The 24,334-nt window shown below is 42.0% G+C and overlaps 1 protein-coding gene across 8 annotated transcripts in view; it reads left to right on the top strand.

Moving 5' to 3' along the window:
• Nucleotides 1-24,334, top strand: part of ANK3 (ankyrin 3) — a 731,099-nt gene that overhangs the window by 617,249 nt on the left and 89,516 nt on the right. For all 8 annotated transcript variants that reach the window (XM_059729850.1, XM_059729852.1, XM_059729851.1 and 5 more), the window contains 2 exons: nucleotides 14,827-14,950; nucleotides 19,254-19,356. In XM_059729850.1, coding sequence (XP_059585833.1) covers nucleotides 14,827-14,950; nucleotides 19,254-19,356 — 227 coding nt within the window. The remainder of the gene's footprint in view (nucleotides 1-14,826; nucleotides 14,951-19,253; nucleotides 19,357-24,334) is intronic.

Genomic DNA, 24,334 nt, shown 5'->3' with positions numbered 1-24,334 from the left:
ATCTCCATGGAAACCCCACCTGCCCGCACTGTCTGGTGCCTCCAGTGGTGGGTGCAGTGGGCAGACAGGCTGAGTTGCCCAGGGCTGGTGGCAGTGCCCCTGCTGGTGGTTGTGGGACAGACAGGCCTGCCGTGCCTGGGGTCTGACAGGAGCAGGAACACTGGCAGCAGAAGCTGGATGGAGCCACTGCTGGAAGCTGAGTCCAGCCACTGCATTGCCCCAGCCCCGCTGGCAGGACTAGCTGCATGTGCCATAGCCTGGGATGCCCCCTGCACCTGGGCTACATGGGGCTGAGGGACCTGCCACAGGTGAGATAAAATCCCTTGGCAGGCTGATCTGGCCTTCAGGCCATATTTTGCCCACTCTTCTTTAAGTTCAGCCCTATGTAAAAGGAGATACACAACTGTGCCACCTCAAGAAGAAGCTGCAGCTCACACAAGGTCTAATTAATGAGTCTTTGTATAGTAAATTCTGTGTGGGGACAGAAATAAGGCCCCATATGTTTTCAGTACCATCTATGTAAGGATTTTGAGCTACTTGCTGCAGCCATTACTACAATGATGGCCTAGTCGAGGCTCTTCCATGATCCTGAGGTACTCAGAAAATCCTTGCTGACCACTTTCCCTGTTTCCTTTTCCTCACCCCACCCCCCTGCAAACCTTTACAAATGCAGCAGCGCAAAGACCCTTGCTTTCTCTGTCTTGGTGCACTTCATCGTCATGATGAAAAAAGTTTAACAGGTTTTTGTTGTTTCCCATTGTGTTCCTTTTAGCTTGCACCAGAGCTATAATTTCTTTCTGTGTAGCAGTTATTGAGGCATTAGTTGCAATTTTCCTCAGTCTTTCTATTTAGCCTGTCTTCTGATTTCATGCTTCTCAAGAAGTTTATTTTTAAATTTCCTCTATAGTATTTTAAATATTTGAAAAGAGAAGCCCTTTTAACAAAATGTTAAAATCTTTGTTAAAATGCAAAAACTATGTTAAAATTTTTGGTTCATGGGGGGGCAGGCTTTTTTTTAATTCTGAAATTTTCAACATGTTCGTTCCATTATTATATCTCCATACAGTTAATATTCTTATAATCTACTTATATTTAAAAAAAAAAATCCTAGGTTGTCATTTTCTAATTGTACTTTTCACAGCATAGAACAAAATGATTATAGCTAGCCTGAATACTAATTTATTGCAGTGTTCATTAATGGAACAAAAAATAATAGTATATTTGCTAGTGCTAGAATAAAAACTCATTTGTCTAAAAAGCCAGGTGAGAAACATTTAAATATGGACTGGCAATCACAGAATTTACTATTTAAGGCATTGCTGTAATGTGTTGCAGCATCTATAGATTCAGTACTAGCCTTATAGTTCTATTAAAGATAGATAAATTCACTAAATTATTTTTAAAAGGCAGTTTTAAAATTTGAAATAATATGAATGCTTCAAATAGTAGAATCATAGAAAAGTAGGTCTAGAAGGGACCTCCAGAGGTCATCTAATCTAGTCCCCTGCCTAAGCCAAGATCATCCCTATCCAAACCATCCTATACAAATCCATTGTTGAAACTCTTAGCAAAAGTACATGGTCAACACTGACAACAGCAAGACTAACACCTTAACCTGACACTGGTAAAACAGGGGGACCACGGTGGATAGTGTTCTGCTGTGAAGGTTGTTAAAATATGCTCAAAAGATCTAAAGAGAGGGAGGGATACAACCCCTGCTACAGAGGAAGGCAAGGGGAAGAGGGATACACCCTTCACAGTCTGTATCAACCTGACCAGGACTTTGGTGATTGGTCCAACCCTGAGTGATTGGGTAAGACTCTCTAGCCATGAACCTCTTGGTTTAAGTCCCAGCAGAAGCACTGGAACATCCCTGTCAAAACAGCAGGCAGGCAAAGAAAAAAAAATCTTCTAGTCCTGGGAAGCAACCAGTAAAGCCCAGAACCATGGGAAATACCCATAGGAGAACATAAAGCATAACTACTCCTAGATCATCCCTGACCAATGTTTATCCAACATCTTCTTAAACACCTCCAGTGATGGAGATTTCACAGCTTCTTGGCAGCCTGTTCCACTGCCTTACTGTTCTAACTATGAAGACGTTTTTTCCTGATATCCAATCTAAACTTATTTTTCTGCAACTTCAGGCCATTAGTCTGTGTCCTGGTCTCTGCAGCAAAGGAAAAAAAGGTGTTATCTTTTTTTTTTGTGGAACCCCTTCAAGTATTTGAAGGCTGCTATCATATACCTTGTCAAGTGCCCTTTACAAAAACTAGCAATCAGGACTCATGGTAGAGGTGATATCTTTTATTAGACCAAAAAGATTTTTGAAAAAAAAATCTTTAATTGCAAGCTTCTGGGTACAAACATCCTTCATCGGGCATTGGAGAAAACATTGTAAAAGTTCTCCTGGGTAAAAATTAAAGTTCATATTTTGTAGAATAGTTGAAGGTGTGGTAAAATCTCCTGTTTGGAAAAGTTCATTTTATATGCAAATTAGGCTCAGAGAAAAGTTGGAATAGTCTGTTTACCTCAAAGTAGTTTGGTGGTAGGCAGAATGTAGTCATATTTCCTCCTTACACAAACTAAACATGCCTATTTCCTTCAGCCAAGTATGACTTGCTTTCCAACCCCTTTGTCATTTTTGTTATCCACCTCTGGACCCTCTATATTTTCTCCATTTCCTTTTTAAAATGTGGAGCCCCAGACTCTACACAGTACTCTAGATGAGGCCTAACCAGTGCTGAGTAAAGACTCATTATCACCTCCTGTGTCTTGCCTCTAGTGCTTCTATTAATGCATCCCAAAACCATAGTTGCCTTTTATGCAGCTGCATCTCACTGCAAACTTATATTGAGTTTATGATCTACCAGGACTCTCAGATCCTTCTCCATAATGTTGCCAATCAACAAGTTGTCATCCATCTTGTATTTGTTTCTGATTATTCTTCCCAACGTGTAGCACATTGCATTTGTCAGCATTAAACTCCAACCTGTTAGATCCAACTCAGCTTTCCAACTTGTCAAGATCCTTCCAAATTGTACTCCTGTCTTTCAACATATTCACAATCCTTCCCAGTCTCATGCCATTTTCAAATTTGCTCAAAAAGCTCTCTATTCCAGCACCCAAATTATGCTCCTGCCATTTTGACATGGATCCATTTATAAATACACTTTTTATTGTGGCTATTCATCCAGTTGTCTACCTACCTTATAGTCGTTTTGTTCAGCCCACATTTCTCCTTTGTTGTGAGACTGTCATAACAGACTTTGTCAAAAACCTTGTGAAGTCCATATGCATTATATCCACTGCATTTACTTCATCCACCTAAGTAGTTACTTTGTCAAAGAAGGATATCAAGTTTGTTTGGCACAATTTGTTCTTAGGAAATCCATGCTGGCTGCTTGTGATCTGCTTTTTCTCCTCCAGATGCTTGCAAATGGATTTCCATACGATATACTCCAGTAACTTCCAGTAAATAGATTATGAAACTGGCTAGAGGCAGCAATATATTGGTTTAAAATAACCCAAAACATGTCATTTTTAGACCTTATCTCCATAAGTAGGAACTCTGGGCCAGATTTAGATTGCCTCAGCAATTTAGATTTACCATCTTCCCAGAAGCAGATTTCCTCTTGCTTGTTCACTCTGAGTCCCACAACACCGGCATATTTGTCCTTTCAGGAGACCTAGCTTCCATGGGTGGAATGGTGAGGGCCAACTTACCCTGTTCGGTAGCCCCGTATAGCCTATAAAACACATGGTCACAGGAGCCCATGAGCAGTGCAGCTCCCTTCTCCCCAGCCACTGTGTGACACAAAGGGACACGGTTGAGAATAGTATGAGACAAAAGTTCTGCCCAGCTGCCCACCACTTCTTTGGTTACCACAGGAAGCTGCCTTGCTGGGAGGCATGGGGCTATGCTCCATTGGTCTGCCCTACTTCAAAGTGCTGAGAAGCAGCTGGTTACACACGTGCAAGGCAGCCAAAGTCCATGCCACTTGCCCCAATTCCCCTGTGTGTTCTTCACCTGCCCACAACAGCAGTGGTTTAGCCAGGACATGGGGCTCAGACCCTCAACAGCCTCCTCTGGGCTTTAGGTGAAGTGTACCTGGAAGGGCCAGGAGAGGCAGGAGGGCCAGGGGTCTGGAAAAGATTGCAGCTCAGAGAAGGGGTGGGGGAAGAAGCAAGGTGACCTGGACAAAGCCAGACTTTCTGACCTTGGCTATGGTGGCTCTTGGCCAAATGGATATACTGCCTGCCTACCCAAAGTGCTGGTGGACTTCCTGCTCACCCAGAGGGCTGTTTTTACTGCCTCTACAATTTGCCACCCTAGGCAGCCACCTATGCTATGCTGGCCTTGTATAGAACTCAAGTCTCACACTTCCCAGGGTCAATGCTGTAGCTACTAAGCTATTGGGCAAAAGATAAACACCATCACCACTGCTGTTGCTTTCTGAATCCCCTATCTTCAAAAACTAAGTGCATAATGCTCTCAGAAGTGTGACTTGTTATTGTGACTCTCAAGAGAGAGGAGATGTGTAATGGATAGTTTGAAGCTTTAGCATTTCCCACTGACTACTTTTAAGCATACTTTTTAAGGCATTTATCTCCCTCCATTTTATGTGTAGAGCACTCTGAATATATGTTACTTGAATCCTGCCATCTGTATCCAAATAGTAATGATCCCGCATTCCAAAGTGAAATCTATAATTAATAAAGGATATTAGGCCACAGTCTCTCTTTCTTCCCCCACCCCTTATTAAATTACAGACTCCACAGGAAAGGAGCTGCCTTTACTTTGTGTCCTATGAAGCAGGTCATTAGCACTTTGCAAATGATAGTGATGGATTCTGAGACCCTTCTCCCATAAGTTTTCAGTGCTTTACAGAGATTTAGATACCAAATACTCATTTAAGTTAATAGAGGTCAGTACATTAAAACTTATAAAGTAGTCTGATAGCTATTTGACCTGGAAATGCTAGGTCAAATAATACCTATTTTTAAATTGTCCCGATGACACAATTGATAAATGTACAAGATCCATCCCAGGGAGGTCTTTTCGAAATTGACAAGATTAAAGCAGTGCAAGCAGCACAAATAAGAATGCAGGCAGAGGCATAGCAGGGACGGTCCAGACCCTGGACAGCAGCTCCTTATGGGGCTGCAATTTTTGTGCTCCCCGCAAAGGTGGTACATGGGACTGCTACATCCATGGCCTGCCCTCAGTTACACTAGTGGGTGTAGATAGATATATGTATGTAATGTTTGAAGTATTCCCAAATGCCATGGAGTGGGAATTGGTTCACAATTCCCCAGCCTTGTGGCTGGGAGCACCCAGCACAGCATGCCTCGCAGTGTGCAAAGGGAGGCAAGCATGCATGGTTTGAGTGTTGCTTGGAGTGTTTTCACCTTTCTACTTTCCCTTATCTACAACAAGTTCAAAGTTGTAGTTGATGTTCCAGTACCCTTCTGAACCATTCCATGCAGATTTAAACCAGTTTAATATTCTTGTATGTTTGTCTGCTTTAGGTTTAACCACATGTGGACCATTCTAAGTATTATTTGTGGCCATACCCCAAGTAGCCCTAATCCAAGCACTCTCTAACATAGTAAAGATTGGGAATAGAAGCCAAATTGATAGGACTCCCAGCATCCCACATTTCTCTCCTCTCCTTCCTCCCCTTCCAGTGGGAGGGAGAAAGGGAACCCTGCAGAAACCTTGCTACTGCCACCCTGGCTATTGCCAGTGTGCTGGCAGCAGTAGTGACACTGTGGGCACCAGAACCTGAATTTCTGCTACTGCTATCAGGGCCCTGGCAAGAATTGATGGTCCAGCTGTGGCAGCAGTGCTACCAGGAGTCATAGCGGTGAGGAGAGAATTCTGCTTGCCCCTGCAACCCCTCAGGCAGTAGAAGGCTGTCTTTAACAGTGGCTGCTTTTCAGCAACTGCCATCTGATCATTGATAGCCCACCCCATTCCCTGGCAGGGGAGAGGGCAGGCTGTCAGTAACTGGGCTCCCCTAGTGGTGTAGACCAAGATACAGGCTCCTATTACTACTACCTGTCTGGAGAGCTCACCTTTGAGACAACACTGTAGTTCTCCAGCCAGAAAACTGAAATGTCTGTACATTTTATAGTACACATGAGTGCCTGTTCATACCCGTGTTTGGAAATCTCTTACTGATGTTGGCCCATATCACAAAACCTCTTCAAATTGGTAGTCTCCTCATAATAGACACCAAAAATTTGAATACTTAGGAGTCATATAAGTCAGAACTAAAGTGTGTTAGCAAATGTAGGGATGGAATTTCACTGTGTTTGCTTAAATTATGCCTTTTTCTATTTACTAAATGACTACTTGCATGGCAGACATGTCATTTCCCTTATCCACTAAGGATGGCTTGGTTTGGAGCCAAATGAGATCACAGGGAGGTTTTCTTTCCTTCCCCCATGAAAACTAGAAGTTTTCCAAACCTGAGTCATGCATCCTTACTTTAGAAAGTGTACCTAACTGAGATTAAGTGTGAGGAAACCACTGTGGTAGAGAAACAAGCAGATTTAGTCAGAGAGAAATGGATTTATCTTAATGGAAAAATTAATACTAATCAGCTTTCCTAGCTAAGTATTGTACTAAAATAGGAAGAGACTCCACTCCCGTTTAATGCAAACTAAACTTACAGGATGCCTGTAGATGTGTGGAGAAGCTGCTCCAACATATGTTAGAGCAGACTCAATTTATCATCATTAAAGCATGACTTGATTAATCGAGTCTGCTGGAACATGCTAATTAGCGTGCTCCAGCAGCCTCTGTGTCTTGTGTATCAGCATCCCAGCACTTCAGAATGGTGGCAACATTGAACGAGCTTTAGTTCAAGTTCCCCTGCTGCCATTTTGAAGTGTGGGGATGCTGATACCATGAGACACTGCAGGAGCTTTAATTAAAGCGGCTCTCAGAACTGGCCTACTTAAAGTGCTCTCCCCAACTCCTGGAGCACATGCAAAGCTGCACACAGTGTTGATTTTAAAGGAACCTCAAATGCCTTCCAAGTGAAACTTGAAACTCCAAGATCTACTGGCTGATCCATTGTGCAGTGCTTTAAACTGACTATGCTGGGGGATGGGGAAACCCCAAGTGGAGCATGCCTGGGAACTGGCACATAGGAAAGCTCCCTTATGGAGGACACTAGCACAACTGTTTTTGAAAATACTAACCAAACAGTTCTCCCACAGCATCTCAGGAAATTGAGGGTGTCAGTTGGGGGCCTCAGTTGCCTGTACACCAGTGCCATGAGCATGGGGAACAAGCAGGAGGAGCCAGCACTCCTGCTCTCTAGTGGGCAATATGACCTGGTAGGGATCATGGAGACCTGGTGGGACTCCTCACATGATTGGAGTGTAGCCGTAGAGGGCTGCACCCTGAACCGAAGGGACAGAGTAGGGAGAAAAGGTGGAGGGGTATCGCTCTATGTGAGAAAGCAGTACATCTCTCTGGAGGCTGACACTGGCTCCAAAGATAAGCAGCTTGAAACCCTCTGGGTCAAGCTACTGTGGGGGGTGAGATGAGAGAAACCTAACTGTAGGCATTTACTACAGGCCACCAAACCAAGGAGAGGAACTGAATCTGGAGTTCTTTTGAAAACTGACAGAGGCCGCACGTGCAAGGGGCTTGGTTGTCATGGGCGACTTCAATTACCTGGACATAGATTGGGAGGAACGCTTGGCTAGGTCAGATCATTCACGCAGTTTCCTGACTGTGATTGAGGAGCTCTTCCTGACCCAGGAAGTGCAAGGGCCAACCAGAGGTAACGCTCTCCTAGAGTTGGTCTTAGTCAAGGGAGATGATCTGGTGTGTGGTTTGAACATTGAGGGTAACCTGGGCAACAGCGACCATGTAATTATCCGGTTCACCATCCACCACAAGGTCGACAAATCAACCAGCAGGATTGAACTCCTGGACTTAAAAAATGCTGACTTCGACAGGCTTAGAGCATTAGTAAGGGAAGTGATGTGGGACCAGGAAGGGATGGCAAATGAGGTGCATGAAGAGTGGTCATTGCTCAAGGATACAATCCTCAAAGCACAAAAGAAAACTGTTCCTGCAAAGAGAAAAGATAGCAGAAGGGCTGGCAAGCCCTCCTGGCTTAACAGAGACATTGCAGTCCTCTTAAAAAAGAAAAAAGAGGTGTACGCGCAGTGGAAACTAGGACTGGTCCTAAAGGAGGACTGTACAACAATGGCCAGCACTTGTAGGGAAATGATCAGGAAAGCCAAGGTGACGACTGAGTTTAGGTTATCCACAGGAGTCAAAGACAATAAGAAGTCCTTCTTTAGGTATGTAGTTAGTAGAAGGAAAACAAATGGAAGTGTGGGACCCCTGCTTAACACCTCGGGACAGCTGGTAACGACATTCAGGAAAAAAACTGAACTCCTGAACGCCCACTTTGCTTTAGTATTTCACTGGACCAAGGGGGAAGACAAGCATGACAAGGCTTATAGGGGGCATGCCAGGAATGACAGCCTCCCCACTGTGGATGCTGAGTGGATACAATAGCAACTAGAAAAGCTAGACATTTATAAGTCAGCAGTACCGGATGGACTTCACCCGAGAGTGCTGAAGGAGCTGGCTGAGGTCATCACGGAAACCCTGGCAAAGCTTTTTCAGAATTTGTGGTGCACAGGGGAAATCCCTGAGGATTGGAAGAGGGCCAACTTTGTGTCCATCTTCAAGAAGGGGAAGAGGGAGGACTTGGGAAGCTATAAGCCAATCAGCTTAACATCTATCCCAGGGAAAACCCTGGAAAAGCTCATTAAAGAATCTATGTGCAATAAGCTCACAGAAGGCAAGATTCTGAATGACAGCCAGCATGGCTTTGTCATGGGTAGGTCTGGTTTTACCAATCTCATCTCCTTCTATGACCAGGTCTCTCACCACCTGGAAACAGGAGATGGGGTAGACATTATATACCTAGACTTCCAAAAGACTTTTGATCTAGTATCCCACGATATCCTTGTGGGAAAACTGGAAGATTGTGGGCTCAGCTGCTTTACGGTTCAGTGGGTGGGAAACTGGCTACAGGGTAGGACCCAGAGAGTTTTCATGAATGGATCTGTATCATCCTGATGCAAAGTGTCCAATGGTCTCCCTCAGGGGTCCATGCTTGGATCGGTGCTTTTCAACATCTTTATCAATTATTTGGATGAGGAAGTGAAAAGCTCTCTGGCCAAGTTTGCGGACGACACCAAGTTATGGGGCAGTGTGGTCATGTCAGAAGATAACTTGCAGATACAGGCAGACCTGGACAGGCTCAAGAGTTGTGCAGACTGGAACCAGATGAGGTTTAATACTTCCAGGTGTAAGGTGCTCCATCTGGGGGAAAACAACCCTGAATATACATACAGGCTCAGTGGTGACAGCTTGACTTGCACCACAGACGAAAGAGACGTAGGGGTAATGATTGACCACGGCCTCACGCTGACGGCTCGTATTCATGCGATAGCATGAATATGAGCCGTCAGCGTGAGGCCGTGGTCAGCAGGGCAAATAACATGCTGGCATGCATCAACCAATGCATCTCATGTAAAACTAAGGAAGTGATACTCCCGCAGGACTCAGCACTGGTGAGACCACAGTTGGAGTACTGCATCCAGTTCTGGGTGCCACACTTCAATAAAGACATGGAAAAACTTGAGAGGTTCCAGAAAAGAGCCACCTGTATGATCAGAGATTTGCAAGGCAAGCCATATGAGGAAAGGCTGAGGGACCTGGGCCTCTTTAGCCTAAAGAAGAGAAGGCTGAGAGGGGACTTGATAGCAGCTTACCACTATATCAGAGGAGTGCATCAGGAGGTCAGTGAGCAACTGTTCACTAGGGCAACCCTGGGGAAGACCAGGACCAATGGATATAAACTTCTGGAAGGCCGCTTCAGGCTTAATACCAGGAAAAACTCCTTCACAGTCAGGGTGTCCAGACTGTGAAATAAACTCCCTCCACAGGTGGTGCAGTCACCTACCCTGGAGGTTTTCAAGAGGAGATGGGACAGTCACCTCACTGGGGGTCACCTAACCCCAGTTGTCTTCGTGCCTAGAGAGGGGCGGCTGAACCTGATGATCTGCAAGGTCCCTTCCAGCCCCTAACAATCTATGAATCTATGATCTGTATCTGCCTCTGCACTGTCACTTGTCTCTAGAAAGACTTTTTTGCTACCTCCATATGTGGGCTTGCCTTCCCAACTCCATTAAGTTGCCTGGAGAACCAGTACAGCACACCATAGCTGTCTTACTGTGGCTTCTAGAGGTCAAGGATGGACATGACTTGGCACAACCCATTATTTGCCTGAGCAGCCATAAGCAATAGACTGAGTGAATCCTGCATGGTGCACATGCATTTCCCTTGGGTGCATAAAGCCACCACAGGAGAGAGTGCTTCCTGAGGCATGGGCTATGCCTAACTATCCTCAAGGATTCCTGTAGAACAAGATATTTCTAATCCCTTTTGGTCCTCAAGAAAAAGTGTCCAAATTAGACAATATGCTACATTTATGGACCAACTATAAAGTCCTAGGTTTGGCTCAAAAGTTTGACAAATGTATGCAGAACCAGCACCTTATATAGTACAATCCATGCATTATTTTTTAGTCTGGTTTTGAAGTTACGTTGTAAGTGTTTCTAAACTTGTAGGTTATGTTGACGCTCTTTTTTGTAGTTTAAATACACTTCATAGAAGGCTGGGTATATAGGCAACTGTATGCCCCTTATCTCAGCTCAAATTCCCAATTACTGTGGACCAGTAGCACAACTCCTTAGGTGTTTTTTTCGACCATCATCTAATAGAACCTGACAGTTTTTCTACAAATCTCACCACAAAATATTACCCCATGTTGAAGAATTTAAACAGGCATCATATAGAAGCATATGGGAAAAACTTGCCAAGTCATGCATTGAGAGGAAAATTGTGATATTTTTCCTATTATGTATGAATTTAAACTATCTTAGCTCAATGGGATGTTCAGGATATATCTTGAAATTGTGCAAGATATTGTTCTTAATTTAGTTCTGGGTCACTGGACTTAACTACTCTCAGGTTTTCATGCACCTATTTTATCTTGTCATCAGAAAGATTGTCACAGGATTGAAAGATCGAAATTTGTCTTCTAAATATTAGTCTATGTCAACAGTATGGTACTGTAAGGACTTCTTAATACATAATAGTCACTGTTCAAGTTTGAAAATGGGGCCCAAACTGAAACCCTGGATCTGGGCACCTTGGCTTTAGGAAGAGCTCAGATCCAGATCTAAGTGTTGTGATTAAACTTGTATTTCTATAATAGTTTGTATCCTCTTTAAAAGGAAAATTAATTATTAAATTTGAATTTGGATCTGAACACTTTTCATTGGGCCCATTCCCGTTCTGATGTACTTCCTCACTGTTAGCTAGCTCTACGTGTAGCTGGGGGTGACTTTTTACTTGCCATTCATGCTGATTTTGCCAGAGCCTAAAAACAAAGTTCTGTCAGGGAAAGCACGTGCAAATGTGGGAAGAATTTAGCCAAAGTTGGTGAAGGCTCTGGAACATGCTCTATAACACCATTTCTCAACCTATGGGTCATGACCCAAACGTGGGTCACAAGAATGTATGAAAGGGTCATGGACAAACTTTAAAAATGGATTCTCTTTTAAAGGAGAAAAACGCAGAAAACTGTAGCTTTTCCCTTACAGGCTGGCAGAACTCCAGCCTGTGAGGGGTTGTTTGGGGACCCCCATGCCCCACCTACCTCCCCTACCCCACAAATGGGTGGGGTGGGCTGGGGCTTGGGGGTGGGGGGCAGCAGGTTGGGAGTGAGAGGCACTGGATCGGGACTGGCCGCTGATGTTTACAAATGGGCCCTGGTACAAACAAGGTTGAGAACCACTGCTCTATAAAACACTAATTTTTGGTCAAGTTCCAGGCTTGGCCACCAAACTCTTTCACATTTTATTTTTACCTGCCATCTGTCTCCCTGCCACTTTCCCAGTAGATGGAATTTGGATCAGTTGGGAGAGGCCCAAAGCTCTCCCTCCATGTTGCATTTTCCTTCCAATGACTCCTGTGTTGTGCTCTGTCCTGGATGTGCTTGAAGCATAGGAGAAGAGATTAAAATCCCAGTCCCTGGAGTGCCAGCACAGAGCATTTCATTCATTTTCACTCTGCTGCAAAAGCAGGCAGGGAAGAACTGCAAAGAAGCTCAACATAGTGGAATCCGGGGGTGGAGCAGAGCAGAGAGACAGCGCAGCAGTGAAAGGGGAGTCGGGGGAGAGGTAGGGGAGGGCACAGGGACAAAGAATTTTCTACCTGACCCAAAGATTGAGTTATGCATACAACCCTCTCTCACTGCCTGTGGCTCTGTAGCACAAAAGTAGTATTCTCTCTCCCCTCTCTTGACTTGGGGTGATAATTTTGTGGGTCTTGGTAGTGACAAATCTAACAGCTCTCTGGCAGCCAAGGCAGCCATACCCTCAGTCACCACTGCTTACTTTCCTCTATCTCCAGCTGCAGCAGACAGTCTGTGGCTGTTTCACCAAAAACTTCTGCTTTAGCAAAGAAGGCAAATTTTCCTGCAGGCATACATGTCTACTACAGAGCTCAAGGGCAACTCCCTTTTTATGCGCTTTTCACCTGAAGATGGCCATAAAGAAACATTGTCATTTCTGCTGAAAAAAATCACAGCCAGCTCAGTGACACTTCCTAACCAACCAACATTTTAATGTTTCTTTCTCTAATAGTCTTGTATCTGTAGCAAATGATCCAGTCTATTATTCATTAATACAAATTCTGCAGGAGTCTCCTACTGATTATGTACTGTGCCGAGGTCTGTTTCCCATGAATTTAGGCAGTCCCAATGTTACATGTTTAGCCTGTGAGCTTTGGTATCAAATTACAGAAAAACTACACCCTAGCAGTACCCCTATTTACATACAAATAACTCAAGTGCTTGCATTTATGTCACCATTCAAGAGGCTCGCCAAAGAAGTTTTTAATCCAATCAGAAGAAGCTTTAAAAGGATGTCTACAGAGTGATTAAAAAGGATCTTAACTTCAAATAACAGTTGTCATTATTTTTCATTTTGTTTCATATTTGAAAATAACTTTGCTCTGAGTTCAGAGGACAAAGATGCACATGCCTTAAAATACATACGAAGAGATCAAGATGTTAAGAAGATCTCAGTTGTTGTGTGGAAAGTGAATATGACCCACAGGGATTAGTTTGCTTGCGCTGGTTTGGAGATTAACTCTAAATCACTGCTTAAGGACTAATAAGACTAATAGGAATTCTTGGAAACACCAGGAAAAAAATTCTTATACACCAGACTGGTGAAAATGGCTTTCCAAAACAGTAAGACTTTTTTTAAGTTAAACCTAGTATTAAATGTTTCTGTTTCTGATGTTTTATGCTCTATAGTATATTACAAACATTTTAGCCTTTAAATTGTTACTTAAAATAATCTGTGTTGCTGGCTTGCAGGAGAAAGTTGATCTGTTTATTTTGTCGTTTGTAAAGCTGAAAGGTTATTTTTAGAATTGATTGGTAGTTTAAAAACAGAGCTCCTCTGTGGTTTCCTGAGTAAAGTGAATGGAAATTCTAAACTCAAGTGAATGAAGGAATTGGAAAAATGTAGCTGAGATTTCTGAATCAATCAACTTTTTAGAATGTACTGTCTAAACTCATTTCTCTGTTGTGCAACCTCTATGGGCTCAAAAATTGCTTCAAGAGGAAATGTGATAGAGTTTGAATTTATAAATGTAATAAGCTTAGCTACAGTGCTTTGTACTACTCTGCATTGTACAGGAGACAGGAAACAAATCCTAAAACCACAGAAGGCATAGTTTCGACCTGCTCTGTCACTTTTTGGAATGTAGTCTTTGGTAAACTGTAGTGGTGTGCCGATGCAGTTAGTGAAAGTGACTCCACCCTATTATCCTAAAATGTTTTCTTTTTAAACACTAACTTCTGTTATTTCATCTGTTCCTTTTTAGGATTTGTTTTTTTTACAAACTTCTAGTTTAATTTCAACAACATTAGGTAAATGTGAACTGATAGCTAGCAGGATATTAGTAGTCACTGAGATGCATTTTTTTTTTCAGATTCTTACTAACAATAAATAGTTTAGACAAATGCTCTGCTCTAACTTACGTTGAAATGAGTGGTCATGTCTTCACTCCCCTCCCCCGCAACAAATACAGGAATGAAGATTCTTGATAAATTCCTTGCTTTAACTTAAGAAAATGATCAGCCAGGAACCTTACCACATAGTACTGTAAAAACAGTAAAAAATCTAGTAATAATTCACACTTGTAAAAATGCTGCTGAATATTAAAAGACAAGGTGGGCCTCATCTTCCATTCAAGTCTCCAATAAGCATGCTGCCCTCTCCCAGGTAGTTTGCAAACAGACAACTAAGAGCAGCTGTTTTTAGAATATAGAACACCTGCTTTTCATTTGCCTTTTTGTCTTCCCTATAAGGAAAAGGAAAATATATTAAACAGTGTTCAGCACATAAGAGCTACTCAGGTTGGTCGAATAATTGGGCTAAATTCATCCCTTAAATAGCTCTTAAATCAATGAATTTATACTGGTGAAAAATTTGGCCCTTATATCAAGCCCTGAAATGTTTTTTCAGGTTCATTGGGATGGTAGTTAATTGACATTCTAATATGGAAAAAAGCCTCCGGGTGCGTGAGGTGATTGATTACTTGCTGGCAACCAGTGGAAGGGCATTGAGTTACTAAGCACATGAACATTTATGAAACGCGTAGCTTCTGTTTTCAGCTTGCTTTTATACTGGCAGGTGAAGATGCAATGACAGGTGACACAGACAAGTATCTTGGACCTCAGGATCTAAAAGAGTTGGGAGATGATTCCCTGCCTGCTGAAGGATACATGGGCTTTAGTCTAGGAGCCCGCTCTGCCAGGTATTGTATTTGATGTTTCTTATGTTTATACTTCATCACAAATATGATGGTGCAAATCCAGTGCACTTTTTCACATGCTGCCAAAATCTGTTCTACAATGAAATGGACACTGTATATATCAGCATCCAGATAATCCTATATTTCTCAACTATATTTCCATGGCTATTTCATTTCCTATTATTTTTTCATGTTGGCTTCATTGTGGCAACAGTACAGAAAATTATTCATTTTTTCTGGTATCTGCTTATACTCTGGAAATTTTAGAAGTGCTTCTTTGCTAACAGTTGGCAGTTTATATAAAACATTTGCCTTAAAATTAATAGAGAAAAAGCAAGTTACTTCCAGCTATTGACTGTCATACTGACAGTCCATTTAAATATTTCTTACTCTACCCAGTATATCAAAGGAAATGTAAAAGCAGTGTTAGTTTGACCAACACCAGAAACTCTGAATGATATTTATTTCACTATTTTGCTGCATTTGTGTCTTTAAAAGAGCAAATTAGAAATCAAACTACCCATCAAACTCCCATTTGTTTTAATAATAAATCCTGTAAAACAACAATTTTCTAACCCTTGTATTGCTAAAATGAATCTATTACATGGTTTAATTTGAAAAGGAACAAACAGATTTCTCATTAAGGAAAATAGGTCAAATTGTAACAGATTTAATATATAACTGAACACTGCAGATCTCAACTCTTTTGTTTCTAGCTCAGTTGTTTAGATTTTGGAAAACTCTTGCTAAAGATTATTGCATTTTACAGTGCTTGAAACAAACAAGATAGTATGATAGGATATTACTTCCACAGTTGTGGATTAGCAGTGTGTTTGCTGATAGTTGAATTTATTCTGAAGCTAATAATTAAACCTCAGGAGCCAGAACCCTGAGGACTTTTTCCTATAGTTTAATGATCTGTTGTAAAAAGTTATTTCATTGTCTGAGAGTAAATGGCACCTCCCATAAGGTAAAACTTGCATATTTATTCTCTGGTTTTGTTTGTTATGGCTGCAGTAGGTATTGAAGCTTGCACTCTACATTTGCTCTTTAGTAATGCTTTGTATTCTTTCATTGTGCTTATAATTCTCAGGTAATTTAATGAATATTCCTATTATATTACTGCTAAAGGAAGCTCTAAAGTATTCTTAAAAATAGGTTATCTATTAGTTGATAGAAAATATTACTGGTACATCTTTGCTAGGTTAGCTAGCAGAGCTAACATTCTCAGTTACTAAATATCAGTTACATTGTGAACAGAGCACATCCCTGTATTGTAAGTTCAGTATGCGGTACATATGAGATAACAACAAGGAGGGGAAAATGAGAATGCAGAGCTTGTACAAAATTCTGCTCTAGGATCTTCCTGACAAATTTCCAGTTTTTCTGCTCTCACTGTATATGTATAAATCTCACTGAAATGAATAGGAGAGCAGATTATCAAGAGTGAAGATATAGATCAGAGACTGGAATTTTACCTCTTTTTTTCTTTGAGAGAATTCTAAAGCTCCCATTATTTTGTTTTTAATAATACTGTTGCTATTTGTTGCTGTGTAACTCATTTTTACATCACAAAGCCTATGTCTGTGTTATGCTCAGAGGAGACCAATTTAGTGTCTTTCAGGCAAGTATTGCATTCAAGGAAAAAGCACAGTGATCCTATTTTTGATTCTGAGTGTAACATTAAGAAATTAATACATTAAATACGTAAATCATCCAGCCATAGCATTTTGCTTTTCTGTGTCTGATTCTTTGCTTTCTATTTCTCCCATTTCTTTTCCCCTATAAATTTCTTTAAAATAGTCCCAAGGTCAGGTAAGAAGGCATGGCCCCATTGTTCCATTTCTCTGCTATTGCCATTGCTCATTTTAATTTTATTCAGCATTGTGAAGTGGTGTGCTTTTTTGCATTCAATATTAGAACATATTTTATTTCATTGCAACATAACTATTCCCTGGTTTCTTTACACCCTTTATTATTTAAAAGTTTAATTAATATATGCTTATAGTAAGTAATGTTACAACTCTGCTTCCATTAAAATCTAAAGGACCCAGTGTTAGGAGAAAATTAATGGATATAGTAGGCAGCTTAGAAATGTTGCACAAGGTGGATGAAATAAGGTGTAGCTTTTACAATGGAAAAACATTACTAGTTTAAAAGCACATTTATTTTACTGGATGCCATTTGTGTTCATTTGAATATTTTTTATTTATTTATTTATTTATTGCTACATAACAAGCATGTCTAAACATGTAGCATGGTTTCTAACACATTATATGTATCTTCCAGGGTTAAATGTAACATGCATATTTGGTTTTTTTTATTATTAATATATTCAGAATTGTAATTCTTAATTTTCAAACTGTGCAACAAATGAAGGATAACACAAATGTAAATCAGGCACCTTTATGAAGTGATCTATGCTTGTAATTAATAGAAAAATAAATAACTGGGATTTCATAATGAAAGTGAAAGCAGCTCAGCCACAAAAAGCAAAGGAAAAAACCTCAGAAAATGTACACCAATTTCATAGTTTCACAGTTGGTAGGGTCAGAAGGGACCTATGCAGATCATCAAGTCCGACCCCCTGCTGTGGCAGGAAAGAGTACTGGGGACAAATGACCCCAGCCAGATGTTCGTCCAGCCTCCTTTTAAAGACCCCCAGGGTTGGAGCCAGCACCACTTCTCTTGGAAGTTGGTTCCAGATCCTAGCCGCCCTGACTGTGAAGTAGTGCCTCCTGATATCTAGCCTGAATCTACCCTCTGTCAGCTTGTGACTGTTATTTCTTGTCACTCCTGGGAGTGCTCAAGGGAACAGGAACTCTCCCAATGCCTGCTGGTTCCCTCTGACTAGTTTATAAATGGCCACCAGATCCCCCCTCAGCCTTCTCTTGTGGAGGCTGAAGAGGTTCAGGTCCCTTAGCCTTTCTTTGTAGGGCCTCCCCTGCTGTTCCCTGATCATGTGGGTGGCCCTGCTCTGGACCCTCTCCATGCTGTCCACATCCTTCCTGAAGTGCGGTGCCCAGAACTAGAAGTAGTACTCCAACTGTGGCCTAACCAGTAGAGGGGGAGGATCACCTCCTTGGACCTGCTTGAGATGCATCTGTGGATGCATGACAAGGTATGGTTGGCCTTCCTGACTGCATTCCCACACTGTTGGCCCATGTTCATATTGGCCTCAGTAACGACTCCAAGATCTTTCTCTGCCTCTGCATTGACGAGAAGGGAGTTCCCCAGTGTGTAGGTGTGCTGCTGGTTCTTCCTCCCCAGATGCAGTACCCTGCACTTGTCAGTGTTGAAACCCATCCTGCTCTCATCCACCCAGCCCTGTAACCTGTCTAGGTCCGATTGCAGCCTATTCCTCCTTTCTAGCGTGCCCACTTCTCCCCACATCTTAGTGTCATCTGCGAATTTGAACGGGGTGCATTTTACCCCTTTGTCCAAGTCGCTGATGAAGGTGTTCAGCAGTGCAGGCCTGAGAACCGAGCCCTGCAGAACCCCACTGCCCGCATCCCTCCAGGTCAAATAAGACCCATCCACCACCACTCTCTGGATGCGGCCCTCCAGCCAGTTAGTGACCCATCTGATTGTGTAGGCATCAACACCACAGTCTCCTAGTTTTTTAATGAGAATGGGGTGAGAGACCATGTCAAAGGCCTTCCTAAATTTCAGAAAGACTATATCCACCACGCCACCTGCATCCAGGGATTTTGTGGCCTTCTATGACCAGGTCACCAGGTTGGTCTGACAGGACCTGCCTCTAATGAACCCATGTTGGTTGCCCCTAAGCATAGTCTCCCCTTCTGGCCCTTCGTGGACACTGAAGTGGTAGGTAGAATAAGTATCTCCCGCAAAACGCCCAACAGTTGTTTCCTGTAATTAAAAAAAGAAAAAAAATTAAACTCCAGCTGTACAATTTGAGCAATATAGGCAGAACCTGCAGTCACACAGAGCCCTGCTGAAGTCAAGGAGTCCATCCACAGAGACCCAATTGCAGGATCAGGCCTAAGAGCATTTTAGATGTTTTTCAGACTTAATTTAAACGTTTGAATATATTTTTGCATAGGTTTAGAACAAAGACTACAGCAAACATCATACATTGAGATAAATGTTATAGATAAGTAAAAAAAAAAAAAATAATTTTTTTTTTTTTGGGGGGATGGGGGTTTACAGTCTTTATTTCAACTTCATAGATTATATGTATTTTATCATCTTTTGCTATGCCCTGGAAGTTGCATGTATTAATCTTTATTTTTTGTTCATCTCATTATCATCCATGCTGTATGGTAAATTCTAAATACAACAGCCTCCGCTCCTTCAGTTCGGATAGGTCTTACACTCTGAACCGAAGTTCTTATGCACGGGACAGCATGATGATTGAAGAGTTGCTGGTGCCACCAAAGGATCAGGTATGTGGTATCTATCTTGCTTTTTTATATAGGCTCACGTTCTTCAGCAAAAAGCATAGTGGCACATCAGTTAAGACATCTTGCTATTGCTGCAGAGGTATGAGTTTAAGCCTTGCTCTGGACTTGAACCAAAGGCTGCCAAGTTGCTCCAGTTATAAAAGAGAACCTGGTCATTTTGGCTGAGGAGTCAAAGGCAAATGGATATGCTACTGACTGCATCATACCCATATGAACATGTGCTGTTAGCAACAGGACCTGGAGTGCCTTAAGTACACTATCTTGCTGAGCCAAATGTTCTTGGCTGGATCTTTTACCTTGACACTTTACAGTCCTTTCACAATTCTTCCTAAGACTTCCACTGTTCCCTCCATTTCCCATGGGGGAAGGAAAGGACCTGAAACAAAGGACTGGAACACTTTGCCATTAATGAGTTTCATCTTGCAAGATGCTGAGCACTCAGTGGAACCACAACTGTGTTTAACAATAAATACTCCTTAAATGGTTTGCTGGATTAAGGTCAGCATAGTCAGCACTTTACAGGATTGAGACCTAAATTCATGTAAATTCTGGCAACCTTTTATATAGTAATATCAAGCAGCTGGGGGCTGCACACCCTGTGTGTCATGCCAGTGACCACATGCTGCACAACCCACACAAAATTTGGCCCCTGCACAACATGTCATGTGCATACCCTTGCTGTTGCATGCCTCCCTCCCTGCTGCTGCAGCACTAGCCCACAAGGATTCAGACTCACTCTGCTTTCTGTGCCACACTGACCCACTCCCTGGGATTGGGGCAGGGCACAGAAGCTGGAGGAGGGAAGGGGAGCTCAGCTTCCAGCTGCTTTTGTAGCTGAGCAATATGGGGAGCAGTGTAGAAATAGGAACTGGGGGCTGCAACATAACCCGTCATAATCTGCATGCAGCCTGTGGGCTGGCAGTTAAAGAACCCAGACACAAACGATGGAATAGATTTCGCTGTTTTGTACACTTGTAAGACTTTAGTTGCTTTGTTTCACATAAACCCAGTTGCCCTTGTAGTTATGAAGCTATTCTCACTAACTATTTTTACATAGTTTAAACATTTGTACAATTACTAATATACCTGAAGTTGAATCTAGAATTGGTTACAGTGTGGGAAAATAATAATAGAAGGTAATACTGGTCATAGGTGCATGCTATTTGCTTTATTTTATAAGTTCCCTACATTGACTCTCTTTAAATATTTTAATCCAGCTAAATTTCTCAACTGGTACTACAATAGAAAAGCCATAATCCTGTTCAGAAATTAAATAGAAATGTATATAAGAACATAGGTGGAAAAGAAGAGCTTTGATGTAGTGTAGTTTACACCCCAGAAAAGGGGCTTAAATAACAGTATAATAATACCTAGACCTTTTGGTTGTCCTTTATATAGTCATGTATATCACCTATATAGAGTGTATTTTAATATATAAGGAAATGAATGGAAAAAAGTATTGATGCACCGGGTATTTGGAATGTTGGTAATATATATTCATTAGGGGTGTGCAAAGCGGTGCTATTTGATTCCGAATAGTGATTCAATTAGTTGATTCAGATCACTGTCCCTGATTCAATTTGGCAGAATCTAAATCTGAAGATTTGATGCTGATTCAGAGAATCAGCGATTTGGACATAGACACAGCTTTAAAAGTTTTTTTCTACATACCTTGAGGTAGCAGGCTCAGTTCACGATCACTGCAATGCTGGGGTGCATGGAGTATCCCACAGGAATGCAGGGGGCCCTCCACGTGCTCAGTGGCAAACCTGGAAGTGGACCAGAAGTACTTCAAGTCCACTTCCGGGTCTACTAGGGAGCACCCTGGGGGCTCCTCCCCCTCCCCCCCCCCCGTACCCTGCTCGGTGATCAGCCACAGGGGGACCCCGGGTGCCCCCTCCAGACCCAGGAGATAGCAGTCACCAAGCCAGTGAGGTACAGGGGGCCCCCCTGCGCGCTTCCTAGTGGACCCAGAAGTGGACTGAGCATGCTGAGGAGTGCTTCTGGCCCACTTCTGTGTCTGCTGCTGAGCATGCTGGGGAGCCGCCCATGATTCTGTGGGACATTCCATGAGCCTCAGCATCACAGCATTCACAAGCCCCTGATACCTAGAGGTATGTAGATCAAACATTTAAAGCTGTCTCTATGTCCAAATCTTTTCGAATCTCTCTGAATTGATTCAGAGGGTTCCAATTCGATTTGGAGAGGTTAAAGGGTCCTCTGATTTGATTCAGATTTGGAGATTTGGCCACCAAATTGGGCTGAATCTCTGCCGAATCGAATCGGGGAATGAAGCTTCGAATAACCCTAATATTCATACCATATTTTATTGCCCATGGGTAAAAAGGTTTTAAACCAAAATTTGGGGCATTTGAAGGTATTAACAATAATGGAAATCTCATGTAATCCAATTAGTAAAGCAACTAAACATAGCTGTTGTTAGTATCTAGTGAAATGTGGTACTTACTGATAGTATTTATTTGAAACAGTAAGTTAAGGATTATTTCTGGTTATTGTGTAGCAATAATATACTGTAATAAAGTTGCTTTAAACTCAAAGTAAAACATGCTACTATAGATGGTCACCCAATGAAATAGGACACTGCATGTGGTTAAATACTGGCAGGCTTCCAAGCCCTTGTAGACTCTCACAGAAATTACTGGTGGGTGCAGAGAGCTGAGTGTATGGCTCTCCACAAGATTTAGGCCTAAATGGTAGTGATAATTTCTTTGTTTTGAGCCTTGCTGCAGTTAAAACTGAGGTATGTGTCAGCAATTAAGCAGCACAAATAAATATTAGATCAGTGGTGTTCATGGGCCCCTGCTACCTAGAGGTATGTAGAAAAAACATTTAAAGCTGTCTCTATGTCCAAATCTCTACACGTACAAATATATTTCTAGCTGAGACCTGGCTGAAAATATAGTAGTAAAAGTTATTTTAATCTCAACCTGCTACAGAATCCTTATGCCTTAACCCTTATTATATCCAAAAAGGATCCAAAATGTGATCATTACTGTAAAGATGAAAAGGATATGAATCACTTGCTTCAGTTACAGATGTCCATCCCAGGTAGTCATACTAATAGATGAGTAAAACCTTGAAACCAGTTACACCAAATAGTAGCAAACCAGCAACCTGTCTATATATGAAAGAAGCCAGGACAACCAAATCAAAAGTTCCCACCTTGGCACCAGGCCTGAAATACAAATCCATACTCTGAGTCTCCACAAACCTCAAATCTGCCCAAACATATGTTTAAAATACATAAGTTTAAATCAACACATTTGGACTAGTTAGGGCAAAAAGGAAGGAATGAATACAGAAATCACAGGACCCTTCTAGAGAATGTCTTAGCACAATAGATCTTTCCTGCGTGTCATCTGATCTCTGCTGCAGTAGAAGAAAATAAGGAAAAGACTGGTATCTTGGATATACCAATCCTAAGCCACAAACACATTCTGGAGTTATAAAGGCCTGTGTCTACATGTTACAAGGGTGTAGGTTGTAGCAGTGTTGGTATAAAGACATAGGCAGACAAGGTTCTTTGGGTGAATCTGATAATTTTTATTAGACCAACTTAAATAGTTGGAAAACAATTTTTAAGCAAGAATGAAAAGTCCATTTTCCTACCTATGTGCAAGTGTATCATTTTCTAGATATGTTAGAGTGATATTGTAGCCATGATGGTCCAGTAGTTATGTGAAAGGCAAGGATTTCTTAGGATGATACATTTTATTTGGGCCAGCTGCTTAGTCAGGATAGAATTAGGTGCATCTACATTGGGGGGGGGGGCAGAAAATTGATCGGGAGGTTCAGGGGGCTGGTGGGGGAGAGGGGCCTGGCAGAAAAGTGATTGGGGTCCATGCCCTGCCCCACTCTTTTAAACTTAGATTTTTTTTATTTTTTTTTTCTAAGACCAGCTATCCAGAGGTCTAATTTTCTCCCCGCGCTATGGGGAACATTTTTTCTTTCCTGCACGTGCCTCTTGCCCCATCTTAAAGGGGTTTGAGATGGGGCAAGAGGCATGTGCGCACTTGTCTGGACGTGCCCTATATGTACTAAGTGATAGGCAAACTGAGAAGCAAGTTTCTTGGCACAGGGTGATGGTACGCCCTGAATCTTTTAGTAGTATTCATATCATTTGCATACCTCACCATGAAAATATGGCCATATAGGATTTGATGACTTAAACAGTCGGATTAATTTTGAGTAAGGAAAGAAGGAATTTATTGCCAAGGTGCTCTTCACCATCATAAGGTAAAATCAAGACAGGCCACTGTGCACAGAATGCTTGGAAATGAAGTATTAGATACTAAAATAAATTTTTCACTGAAAAGGGTTTTATTTTGAGTTCTACTCAGACCTTACAAAAAGGACACATTTTCTTTGTAATTCACTAACATGTCAGGGAACCAGCCCTTGACATATCTGCAGCTGGAAGTCTGTCAGTGTTAGTTTAGTATGGTTTCCCTTGCCTATAATTATATTTAAATTATGTAATTCAACTACAATACAAAAGATCCAGCAAAAGCACCTGGGGGTAATAATAGACCACAGTATGAATATGAGCTGGCAGTATGACAATGTTGCCAGCAGGGCAAATAATACTCTGGCATGCATCAATCGATGCATCTCCAGCAAAACCAAGGATGTGATTCTTCTGCTCTACTCAGCATTAGTGATACCCCAACTGGAGTACTGCATCCAGTTCTGGGCACTGCACTTTAACAAAGATGTAGTAAAATTTGAGAGTCCAGTGAAGGGCCACCTGTATGATTAGAGACTTGCACAGCAAGCCATACAAAGAAAGGCTGAGGGACCTGGGACTCTTCAGCCTGAAAAAGAGAAGGCTGAGAAGAGACTTGGTAGCAGCTTACCACTACATCAGGGGAGTACATCTAGGGCTCAGTGAACAACTGTTCATGAGGGCACCCATAGGGAAAACCTGGAGTAATGGCCA

The sequence above is a fragment of the Alligator mississippiensis genome, chromosome 6, assembly GCF_030867095.1.
Source record: "Alligator mississippiensis isolate rAllMis1 chromosome 6, rAllMis1, whole genome shotgun sequence".
Lineage (NCBI taxonomy): Eukaryota > Metazoa > Chordata > Crocodylia > Alligatoridae > Alligator > Alligator mississippiensis.
The sequence above is the reverse complement of the archived record's forward strand: the minus strand, read 5'-3'. Positions and strand labels throughout refer to the sequence as shown.